Source organism: Micropterus salmoides, unplaced genomic scaffold, assembly GCF_014851395.1.
Source record: "Micropterus salmoides isolate LMB-PRFRI ecotype aquatic unplaced genomic scaffold, ASM1485139v1 Ms_hic_scaffold_19, whole genome shotgun sequence".
Classification (NCBI taxonomy): domain Eukaryota; kingdom Metazoa; phylum Chordata; class Actinopteri; order Centrarchiformes; family Centrarchidae; genus Micropterus; species Micropterus salmoides.
The window spans coordinates 15,776,116-15,788,824 of record NW_024041039.1 but is presented as its reverse complement, the minus strand read 5'-3'; the positions used below and the strand labels follow the sequence as shown (position 1 = coordinate 15,788,824).

General features: G+C 39.9%; 1 protein-coding gene across 1 annotated transcript; it reads right to left on the bottom strand.

Annotated features, from left to right (window-relative positions):
- Window positions 1–522: 522 nt before the first annotated feature.
- LOC119909845 (protein delta homolog 1) lies at window positions 523–11,355 on the bottom strand. Its single transcript, XM_038728096.1, has 7 exons — window positions 11,175–11,355; window positions 11,030–11,061; window positions 10,622–10,703; window positions 10,377–10,440; window positions 9,791–9,921; window positions 8,873–9,014; window positions 523–1,831 (listed from the first exon to the last, which is right to left on the bottom strand). The coding sequence occupies exons 3-7, from the start codon at window positions 10,671–10,673 to the stop codon at window positions 1,042–1,044; spliced, it is 1,179 nt and encodes a 392-aa protein (XP_038584024.1). The 5' UTR covers window positions 10,674–10,703; window positions 11,030–11,061; window positions 11,175–11,355; the 3' UTR covers window positions 523–1,041.
- Between the last annotated feature and the right edge of the window lie 1,354 nt (window positions 11,356–12,709).

The window sequence follows — 12,709 nt, the reverse complement described above, 5'->3', positions numbered from 1 at the left end:
CAGAATGTATTTTTGCATTGATAAGAAAGTAGCAAATTCACAATATGCTGTATGGAGATGGTTAGGATGACTTCAGCTAACGATAAACTTAATTGTTTGTTAATCTGCGGATTAAGTCAGAAAATTGTGAAAAATGCCCGTTAAAATATCCCATAGGCTAAGGTGAACAATTTTGTTAGTAGTTTCGTTTTATTCAACCTGCATTCCAAAACCCACAGATACTTGGTTTGCTATCGCATAAGACAAAGAAAAGCATCACATCCTCACATTTGAGAAGCTGACACCAAATACTATTTGGCATTTTTGCTTGAAAAAAGACTAAAATGATGAATCTATTATCAAAATTTATGATCGTTGCAGCTCCAGTCATGGTTATGAAATCAGTACAACAAATTAAAAGGCAATGGCAACATAATTTCTCCTTTTATATTAACCCCATTATTGTATTACAAATCAATATGTAAGAAGGTGAAGCAGGGTTATGAAGTCAAAAATGGCCTTAAGAAATACAACACAATGACATCTTTTTAGCAGCCTTCAAAATGCTTTTTAGTTGAACATCTTTTATAATTGAACACATTTTTAATGGGTAGTTTTTCCAACAGTATGATTAAAATTATATTTACAATCCAGGGTCACAGTTGTCCACTTAGTCCAGTGAACTATACATTCATATATACTCCAGTGTAGTCCAGCATGTCTGACTTTATTAACAGAACTGTACAACAGTCATAGTATTTCCTTCCTGCTATTTTTAGACATTCATTTTAACCCCTTAATGCCGATTGTCGCAAATTCGCATCACACCTCTCCCTTTCAGACTGCAGCTGAGATAGCACATGTATTTCCCCAATACCTGTCTGCGCATATTCAATACATACCTGGGAACCTTTTGCAAGCACTGGTTTCTCGTTTATGCCTGTTGTCGCTAATTTGCAACATACATAATGTTTTTCTTTTTTTTTTAATTGTAAATAAATTCAGGCATCAAGGGGTTAAACTCCTTCCAGAGGGAGAGGGGAATAGGGAGAGACGATTTAATCAGATGGAGGTGTAGTTTCTCCCAAAGCTGGTGAGTCTAATCTTCTCCGGCAGGATGATATTTACTGAGTGCTCCGGCTCTTCCTGGCTCGTGGCGCCGGCTTCTCTCAGCAGGTGTTCCCTTTGCTGCCGAACAAGCTGGCTGTACTTGGCATTAGCCAGCCATGTCTCACAGCGGCCAAAAAACACAATGCCTGTTGTGCCCAGGATGACCAGGCAGGTGATCAGGGCCAGCATGCCGAAGCAGACGAGCTGACCATGGGTGACAAGGACACCGGACGAGTGGACTGTCTCCTTTAGGGTGATCTTAAGCAGATCTCTCTCAGGCGGTCTGAGAAGCTTGTGGAAGGTGTGAGCAGGGAGGGAGTAGTGCTGCGGAGTCAGCGCGAACACTCTGTGGTCCACAGGCCTTGCGCCAACCGGCCTGGACCTGGCCTTCGGCTTGTGCTGCAGGGAACATGTGGGACCTGTAAACCATTTCTGGCAAACGCACCGGAAGGTTCCATCAGGTTGACCAACACACGTGCCACTATTGGCGCAGGGCCTGCCAGCGCAGGGAGAGAGGCTAGTGCTGTCATTACAAGTGAAACCAGTGAATCCGTGCGGACAGACACATGTGAAGGCCAGGCCATGATTTGTACAGTTGCCACCGTTGAGGCACGGGTTAGGCTGGCAGCTGTCAATGCTTATCTCACAGAAATCTCCAGAAAATCCAGGGGGACATATACAAGAAGAGTGTGCTGCTGAGCCATCAGTATCCATACAGGTGCCTCCGTTCTGACAAGGAGAGCTGGAGGACAGAGCAACACAATGTGAATAGACAGCAGGGGAAATAAGGCGTGTTATCTAGCGTGCAGCTTTACTACAGCATATTTTATCCTGTGGTTATAAAGCAGCCATCAGTGAAGCAGACACCAAGTGGACCCAGTCCTATTTTACAGGTAGATTTCATGAAGTGGATGTTGATGGGATGCTTTCTAGTCCTAAATTCATAATGTGCAGAGTCCCTCAGGGGAGTGTCCTAGGGCCATTTAAAATTGTATATTAATGAGATAAAATCTGCCCGCTTATGGGACCTTTTTTTCATCTAGATGGTACTGGATTGATTAATTCATATTAAGATTCACAAATAGAATCTTAGTCATGTTAGTAAGTTTTAAGTATCTTAACCTACATATTTAACTTAACCTATGTACATAAAAGTCAATGTAGTCTTGGTTTCACCAGTGACCATCAGCTGTCTCCGGTTTCCTCCCTACGCAGACTTTGTCGCTCTTTATACTGCCTCACCTGACTTCCTCCTTTGCTCTCGTCATAATTACTAATATTAATATAGGTCACCACCTAACAATAAACGTAAATTTTGTTATAAGCTGTTTTTGCACAGATGGACATATTTTTTGGGGAGGATGGTCTGAATTTGTCAAGACTATATTTTTCTCCAAGAAAGCAGTCAAAAGCAATTTGTTTTGTTGGGGGCACAAGTTCAATGCCACTTTAACTATGGTGCCACCCTCCGGTACAACAGTTCTCCCTGACTCATCAAACAGTTCTCCCTGACTCATCAAAGGTTTCAGACTGCTTTAAATGAGTGTTGTACCCAAATTATCTCCATGCACACATGTGCATTGTAAAGAAACCACTTCCTTATTACTTTACTGACTTTTTAAAATTAATTTTGCCATGAGAGGAAGCTCTTCCAAGGCCTGTATATCCGTAAAGCAATAGCAGACAGATGTGTCAGAGGGTAAAGGGTTGTCAAACGATCTTTGTAAAATCTGTTTGATATGTTTTTAACATTGTTGAAGATTATTATCTTATTATCTTATTTTCTTTCTCCAATGTAGGCTACAGTGAAAATAAGCATTTAACTGTAGTGTGTTTTTTATCCTCAACAATTTTAATTGCATGTCAGGAGTAGGTGTTTGCAGTCTTTAATATTAGTGTACATAGACCACATATTGTGGTTATGTGATCATGTCACAAAATTCTGTTTTTTAGTGATTTCAAAGCTAATTGTAATTAAAACATAAAATAATTAGTTATTGATATTGTTTTTTTACATGTGTCCAAAATGTTTAATGATATAGTCCCTAACAGAGGATCACAGTTCTTTACACTGAACATGAATTTAATTATTTTTTCATGGGATTTTTCATACATTTGCCATATTGTGATATATATCAATATCAGAGTAACATGGGACTGCAACTTATTTTCATTATCAAATATGCAGGCGATTAATTTATCGGTTAATTAATCACCCTTTTGGTCTATAAAATGTCAAATCTTTAAAAATGCCCATTAAGACCCAGGGTGACGTCATCACATTGCTCATTTTGTCCGAACAACATAGCCCAAAACCCAAAAATACTCAGTTTACTATATCATAAGACAGAGAAAAGCAGCATATCCTAACAATTAGGCTGTAAAACTACCAAATATTTGTCATTGTTGCTTTAAGCATTACTTAATTTTCTAAATAAACTGACTCAACTAATTAATTGACTTTCAAGTAATATCCTTATTAATCTTGTGATACTGATTTCAGTCATTTTGCCCTGAAAAAAAGCAATTCATTTTCTGCAAATGAAAAATCTGTACCAGTAACAAGATGTAAAAGGAGTCTTAGCTTTGCCTCTGCAATAATGTCCCTGCGCCCACATGTTCAGCATATCTGATCAATGCAGCCATGCTTCACAAATTAAGTGCACTGATGTAAGTCCGGAATAAAATATAAAAAATCAACATCTCTAATAGTAGCTGGTGTAATTACACAAGTCCCTAACATTCTGTCTCTGCGAGTCAGAAGAATAATAGCTCTGGCATACTTTTTAGACATCTCTGGTGTCTCTTAGAGGAGCTGATTAATGAAACTTCATGCAGGCTTTTTTAATGGAGATGACTTACTAGCACAGCTCCACTCATCTCATTGTCAAAATTATAATAAGACTCAAATTATTATATTTTTGAGAGGAGGAGAGCTGTCATTTCACTGACACTGGGCTTAGTATGGCTATTGAATTCTAGGTGTGTTCATGTCAATAACAAGGCTGCCTGCCAGAGAATAAACATGTTGGGGGTCAGTCTGGGGGTTGTGTCAGCTAGCTGTGTCCCCAGAGAGGCTCAAATGTATCTGATGGGCAGTAAGAGGATTCCTTCACAGATCAGCCCTGTCTGTAATTCGGCAGTGGAAAAGCAGACGATGAAGCAGTTTCTAGAGCTTAAAGGAATGATCCACTGTTTTTGTTGTGGACAGTCTTGGAAGAAAAGCAAAAAATTAAAGATGTGGCTTTTGCTTAGAGTTATTACTTGCATCAGCGGTCTGTACAAGTGCTGTATTCAGAGATTCTGTCACACTTCAACTACGCGCCAATCCTGGCAAGATACTTTGAAGGACGCCACCCATGAAGGTGGGTCCTGCAGAGGACCTGAAGGCCTTGCTGAACCTGCTCCTTTCCCCCTCAAATGAGGACAAAACTAATGACGCGTTCAAGTGTTTCTCATCACCTCGCATAGTCAAACATTTCCAGAAATTTGCTCTCTAATGGCTTAAATAGTGTTAAATGTCAACCGTAAATGTGGCTCACTTGGTAATCTTGCAGTTTCATGATTAAATATTTTACGGTATGAGCTTCAGTGTTTCAATTTAACACAGAATGAAGAGGTGCTTCACGATGTACCTGGTTAAGGGTAAAAATGGTAAAAACTATATAGCTGATGTATATCCGTATTGCTCTGCTGTAAAATACCCAGGCTCTTAACACAAATAAACAATGTAGTTTATACCTTGCTACTGTTGTTTGGATTCCTCAGTGCTTTCTTACAGTAATTGCTTCAGTTCATGTGGCATATTATCAGAGACTGCTGACTACCTGAAGGCAAATTCCTGGCAAATAGATTGTGTGTACACTCACCTAAAGGATTATTAGGAACACCATACTAATACTGTGTTTGACCCCCTTTCGCCTTCAGAACTGCCTTAATTCTACGTGGCATTGATTCAACAAGGTGCTGAAAGCATTCTTTAGAAATGTTGGCCCATATTGATAGGATAGCATCTTGCAGTTGATGGAGATTTGCGGGATGCACATCCAGGGCACGAAGCTCCCGTTCCACCACATCCCAAAGATGCTCTATTGGGTTGAGATCTGGTGACTGTGGGGGCCATTTTAGTACAGTGAACTCATTGTCATGTTCAAGAAACCAATTTGAAATGATTGGAGCTTTGTGACATGGTGCGTTATCCTGCTGGAAGTAGCCATCAGAGGATGGGTACATGGTGGCCATAAAGGGATGGACATGGTCAGAAACAATGCTCAGGTAGGCCGTGGCATTTAAACGATGCCCAATTGGCACGAAGGGGCCTAAAGTGTGCCAAGAAAACATCCCCCACACCATTACACCACCACCACCGGCCTGCACAGTGGTAACAAGGCATGATGGATCCATGTTCTCACTCTGTTTACGCCAAATTCTGACTCTACCATCTGAATGTCTCAACAGAAATCAAGACTCATCAGACCAGGCAACATTTTTCCAGTCTTCAACTGTCCAATTTTGGTGAGCTCTTGCAAATCGTAGCCTCTTTTTCCTATTTGTAGTAGAGATGAGTGGTACCCGATGGGGTCTTCTGCTGTTGTAGCCCATCCGCCTCAAGGTTGTGCGTGTTGTGTCTTCACAAATGCTTTGCTGCATACCTCGGTTGTAACGAGTGGTTATTTCAGTCAAAGTTGCTCTTCTATCAGCTTGAATCAGTCGGCCCATTCTCCTCTGACCTCTAGCATGAACAAGGCATTTTCGCCCACAGGACTGCTGCATACTGGATGTTTTTCCCTTTTCACACCATTCTTTGTAAACCCTAGAAATGGTTGTGCATGAAAATCCTAGTAACTGAGCAGATTTTGAAATACTCAGACCGGCCCGTCTGGCACCAAAAACCATGCCACGCTCAAAATTGCTTAAAATCACCTTTCTTTCCCATTCTGACATTCAGTTTGGAGTTCAGGAGATTGTCTTGACCAGGACCACAGCCCTAAATGGATTGAAGCAACTGCCATGTGATTGGTTGATTAGATAATTGCATTAATGAGAAATTGAACAGGTGTTCCTAATAATCCTTTAGGTGAGTGTATATTGACAGGGATCAGTATGGGATTCACACAGAGCTTTTTTAATTTGGATCTCTTTTATATTGGATTTGTTTTTATGAATAAAAAAGGCCACACGCCCTGGGCTATCCTTCCAAAGCCCATGAATAAACGGAACATATGGGATACTGAGAGATGCAAAGTATAGATCAGTTGTTTCCTCTAAAGACCGGAAAAAGAAGGCTGAATTTCTGGTGCATAGAGAAGCGTTTGAAATGTGAAAGCCTTGTCAAGCAATAATGATGTATTCAATTTTAAAATGATGACTTCAAAGGATGCAGGCCCTGAATTGGGATGCAGCTTATGATGCTGCCCAGGTGTACAGTACCATAAAAGGTGTCTGCTTATCAACAAGGAAAGGGAACAATAAACATGTCTGTTGCTGTATTTCAGAGTTCATTCCCAGGAATTCCTTTTTTCTACATCAACATTCATGTGTTTGACGTGAAAGCAAAATGTATGCCCAGCAGGAAAATAGTTTTGGCTATGTAAGCACAGTAGAGCCACACTTTGCTTTAATTGTTTGCAAAGTTTTGCAAGCTGACTCAAAGAAAAGGCTAGCCTAAATATGCAGAAAGTTACAGATTTCACTTTATGTGAACATACCTACATGATACCAGAGCTACAGGCCAGTAATTTACATTATCCTTAATTTCACAAAGATCAACTTAAAATCCTGTCAGTATCCCCATTGAACGTTTTAACTGATTTTTAACATTTTTTAAACCGCTGTAATCAGTACATTTATATTTACAATAACAATGTGAAAAGGGTCACTCCTACAGAAACCTACAGAGTATTATCACCTGAAAATTCATCTCCCCTCTGTGGTATGGATCTATAGAAAGTTTCTGCTAATTTTTTAGCTTAAACTGCGTCTAATGTTTTGGTTTAGTCAAACCTCTCTCTCGTAGCATAATTTTCTGCAGCAGGAGGCAGTTGTTTTTCCGAGAAAAAACTCACTATACACTACCAACACAACAAGTCATATGTTACTTGTAACGGCTGGATATGCTAAATTGCCACATCGACTTAAAAGCTGGGTCAATGTTATTGTTATGACCCTGGGGTCATAATGGTCATTTGTTTTTATTTACCCTGCACTGTCAGCTGTTCTCCTCCTTTAGTGTGTGTGAAACCACAATTTAGTGATTCTGAAGATTGGTTGTGACAACCTTGATTGGTGTAAATAAATTGCCTTTGTTGTAAAATAGAAATTTGTAGATATTGTCCGTACAAGAAGTTAGGTTTTGCAAAGAGTCTTTTTGTTTGTTATTCTGGGCTCTGCTCAATCTCGGAATAAATAAAAACTGTTAATTTGTAATTCCCTTTGTTGTCTGGCCTTGCTTCGGAGTTGGAGGAGTGGGGGGAGCCACACTTTATGTTGCCCCTGGACCTTGGACGTGACAGTTATTTTCACAGCTTGTTTCTGCTGTGGCGAAAAAGTTATTGCAGGTTTAAGGTATTTCCACTGCCCTGAGTTGAATCGATGCTTGGACCCAATGCAGGTACACCATGTTCTTCTTTGCTTTTATGCAATGTCATATAGCACTACACACCAGGAAAGTCTGTCATCAGAGTAGTAGTAGAATTTCCGACGAGGGATAAAGAGCCGGGCTTTTCGTTCCTCAAAGTTGGTAACTTGCCAGTTCCCACATTTTAGCATGCTCAAGTTTGTGGAAAATATTAATAAAGAAACTTATTATCACACATATTTACATTTTAAGTCAGATTGCGACCTCTAGTTGCAGAAGAATTCAGGTGACATAGTATAAAGGGCGAATCTGTGTAAGGATGGCAGTTGGGTGAATGGATGAGTGAAGTAAACTGAGGTTTGAGTCCCATGTGGAAGAAAATTTGACATGTTTTAAGCTAAATAACATTTTGTAGATGACGCAGCCTTATGTTACTCAAGTCATGTGACTTACATAATATACTTATTTGAACCCAAACCATAATCTTTTCCTAAACCTAACCAAGAGGTTCTGTTGCCTAAACCTAAGCAAACTTTGACCCTTTTCACAACAGTTTCTGAATGTTAAACTTTTAACATTTTAATGTCATTTTTGCATGTCGTTTTGGGAAATGGTCACATATGTCAGTGTACATTCCAACGGACATATATGTGTTTTGGAAAATAGTCTTATATGTTTTGGGACACTTGACAATCAATCTATTTTCTAATCTAGTCTTTTAGGTATGAGGAAGTTTGGTGCACAAGGTGGTATTTTATATAACTAGCAAGGTGGCTATGTACTTCAGCGACCATACCATTTTTGGATTAGCCAGAGTCAGCCACTGCCAAGCTGGCAACGGCTGGAGGCGCCAGAAACTGCCCACATTGAGCTTCACAGTGACTCTTCAGCAACCTATGGATGACGTCTTTGACACTACGTCCATGTTTTATACAGTCAGTGGGTGCAAGTCACAACAACCAACAAACTGGCTACATTTTGTGCAGTAAAGGGAAAAGAACATCCAATATTTTCTCTGCTAACTGCTGCGTATACACAAGCCACAGTGTGAGGTGCTTTCAATTGGCTGCCTTGGCGATACAGAGAGAGTTGGCTGACACTACACCATTGATTATTACTCCTAATAATGACAAATGGAGACAAGGCTGTAATACATCTTAATATTCCTTTACTTAAAATAGAAACTTAAATAAAAGGTGTTGGTACCCATTTGTGAGGCAAAGTCCTCTCTTCAGGTGGCAGTTTTCACCCGTGTAGCCATGGGGGCAGATGCACAGGTATCCTCCCTCTCCTGTCTCAACGCAGGTGGCATTACCAGCACAAGGCCTGGATGAGCACAGGCGAGTATCTGTTGTTCAGAAAAAAAACAACAAAAAAATGCTGTTTTTAGATCCCTCTGTCTCCCTGCCTGTTTTTATTTTTTTTGCTCTTCGTTTCCACTCTCACTCACACTCTCCACCGCAGCATCTTGTCACCAAGAACAAAAGTGAGAACATAACCAGCCACATTTCACAGGCAAGCAGCTCATATGCTCAAACAGAATAAGAGATGTACTGTGTGCACTGATAAGGAGGTCAAAGTAAGCCAGAAACCAAAAAAAACCCCTTTCTTCTTTTAATCTTTTCTTTGTTTCCTCTTTTGCTTGAGGGGCAGCAAGTAATTTTTAACGCCATAATGTTCATTGTAGATACTATAGGAATAATTGAGGAATAAATAACTAAGTGCTTAATTTAAATGGGTGTGTCTGAAATGGAAATGTGACTTTTACAGCTTTAACGTTTAAATTTTTCACAGGTACACCATATCACTTTTTAGTTCTTATCATATGCCTTGCTCAATAGCACAAAAGCAGGAGTTTGTATAATGAGTATTTCTGCGGTTAGTGTGTCGCTTCAGCTTTCACCATTGACCCTGTTTTTTCCATAATGATTTTTTTTGCCTAAATCAGATCTCTTCTACTTGAACTTCGCCTGTCTAAAAATATATTCTCCAGACACCGGCTTAATTCGGTGGGAACCTGTGTGTCCCCGAGGCTCCGAGACTTCACCCTAAACTCCGGTGTGTCAGGAAGTGTTAGGAGGCAGATAGAGATAAAGCGTGTCTAGGGAGCTTAATGAGACTCACCTTGGTCACACAGGCTGCCCACCCAGCCCTCCTCGCAGATACACTGCCATGCCCTCTCACATGTGCCGTGTAAACAGCCAGGGAAGGACACACACTGGTCACAGTTCTCTCCTTGCCACCCTGGTTTGCACCTGGAAAAAGGGGAGGAAAGGGAGCAATCTTGAACTATTAATATATCACCCACAGAGCTCTGCAGTCCTGCTCTTGTCCCCATAATGTCTGCATTGCTTTTTCTCTTAAAGTAAAAGTAAAATGAACATTTTAAAGTCCTTGATTATGCAATAATTGGTAGATTCAGTAGCATTTGCCAGGAAAGCATTTCCAACTGAGCATGCTTTGTAACCAAAAGCTTTTGAGCTATCTGTTAGGATAACAATGCTTTTGACTGTTCAAACAAAGGGCTGATTTGGCAGTTGACTTAACACATTGCAAGCCCAAACAGTTCTAAAAAAACAGAAGGATCCAGTTGGCTGGATTGCTATTGCATTTCTCTAAGAACATTTACAGCTTCAACAATTTATGGAAATAAGGTTGGAAACCCCCAAAGGGTATAGGCTATCACATTAATCTGAGGTCGTTTTAGTACCTGCACTTCCCTGGCTTCTCACAAAATCCATTTTCTGTGTTGCACCCTGCGCTGCATTCCCAACCTTTTGAAACAGAAAGAAAGGGACAGCAGCGTGTTTGAATCAGAAATCAAAATAACACATTAAACATTCAGAGCAATAAAATATTCATTCGTTATACTTTCTTTCCACTCAGAGTGAATCGCTTCAGAAAAAGAGTTTCTCTGCCAGCTGTCCCAGCGGTCCGATCAAAATCTCAGATTACCTTTGGCGATGCCTGTCACGACCAGAATTAAGACCACCGCTGTGAGATGCATCGTAATTTCAAGCAAGACCCCCCTTTTGTCCTGCAAAATATGAAGCATGTTCAGTCGCAAGCTTTCTCTCCCTGTGAAGGAGCGATGTTTTTCTACCTAAAAGATATCACATTACTCAAAAGTTCATTTGACGAAAAGACAACAAACCTTAAATGCAGAATTCAGATGGATGAACAAACAACAAATATGGTACATTTTTATGGAGATATATATATATATATATATATATATATATATATATATATATAGTTAACCATTACATCGTAGGAGTTAAAGGTTATTGCAGTTAAAATCACTCTAACTGTAAATCCCAATATAAGTCAGTCTTTATCTTTTCTTAGATATAATTGACGCACCTGAACAATATGCGTCTGCTCCCAGTTGTCGGCTATCCGTTACGCACAAAGAGAAAGAGAAAAGCCATTTCATTTCAAACACATTTATCATGTCAAAAACCTCATTAACTTAAATTATCTTCTGGCATCCGGTAAATTGCCTTACCTATGTCGCACCGGCTTTCAGATTCCTAGTGGCTTCGATCATATTTGATTGATTTGACCCCACTTATTCTTTTTTCTTTCTTTTTTTTTTAAATCCAAGCGTCGTAGGTGATACTACAGGTATACCAGTGGTCCGGCTGCTGGAGGAGGACCTGGAGGTTTTGATGGGACTGCTGCATCGTGCGGCGTCCCAGTGCAACACGCTCCTCCCACCTTAAGAGGGAGAATGTGCTCACCAGTCTGACCCCCGGGAGAGACGTGCTTTAGTGTGTAGACTTATGTACCTGCATTTGATAAATGCGTTAATTAATGCCTTTTGGAGAAGTTGTAGATGTTAATCACATAATTTAGTTAAGGTAGCAATACTACAATTTAAATTCTTGCATTCAAAATCTAACTCAAGTACTTAAATATGATCAGCTAAATGTACTTAAAGTATTAAAAGCAAAAGTAGAAGTAGAATTTCCCCTAACAAATGGATTTATTACTGGTTCATAATCTGTAAGTAGCATTTTACTGTTGTAGCTGGTTGAGGTGGACCTGAGGTTTACCTTCTTATGCTAATAACAGTTCATCTTAACTTATGTGATGATTGCATGTTTTGTATGAAAATCTAAAGTTAACAGAATTGATTTACCAATTTTTTTTTTACTAAAGTGTAATTACCAATATTACCGTTCTCGCAAAAAAATACGTAAAAAACACACCATGCCATCAAAGATTCCTAATTTAAACAGCAAACCTGAGAAGGAATTCAGGCCCCCCCCCCCCTTTTGAAATGATATTGAATGACTTCCCTGACACAGAGGCTACCTGTCATACATAATAATGTTCCCCTCATCCTTCCCAAGGGCAGTGAATGGTATTTTCATTCCCACAAAGTATAATGGCTTAGTCTGAGGGCCTAATTATGAGTTTCACTTCTCTCACACATTATTAGATAGGCAATAAGGATTTTGCAAATGGTGGCTAAGCAACCGTCAGGGGATACCTACCAGTTTCTCACCAATCCTCTTTGCTGTTTATCTCTTTACATTAAATATAAGATGCAGCCTATGTCCTGTACAGGTGAAAATAATTCCAGATATTTTCCTGCTTTTCAAAAAAATATTTTTACAAACGCGTCATCTTGGGCAGACATTTCTAGATGATGCACGTTGTGTGAGTTTTCTGTCTAGACAGAGAAAGCACAAGGGATACATATGAATGCAAATAAGCATCAGATCAATTTTTTCCAATCGAATGGGGATAAAGAGAGTACATGGGATCTCCCTTTTTCCTTTTGCACATAAACAGTCATGCATTTGCCAGAGAGAGGCAGAGACAAGGACACATGTTATAAACAGACAGCCACGAGCAGATGTGAGTGGAGGAGAAATGAATAAGTCTCCTCAGATTTGATATAATCTTTTGAGATGGCTCCAGTCTCACCTCCCCCAGTTCAATTTGGCTCGTGTGTTTGTTTTCAAACCTCCAGAGACGGAGCTCATAGCCCGGGCGTAACATTACAGCTACCAACCGGATCCACATCAGTCA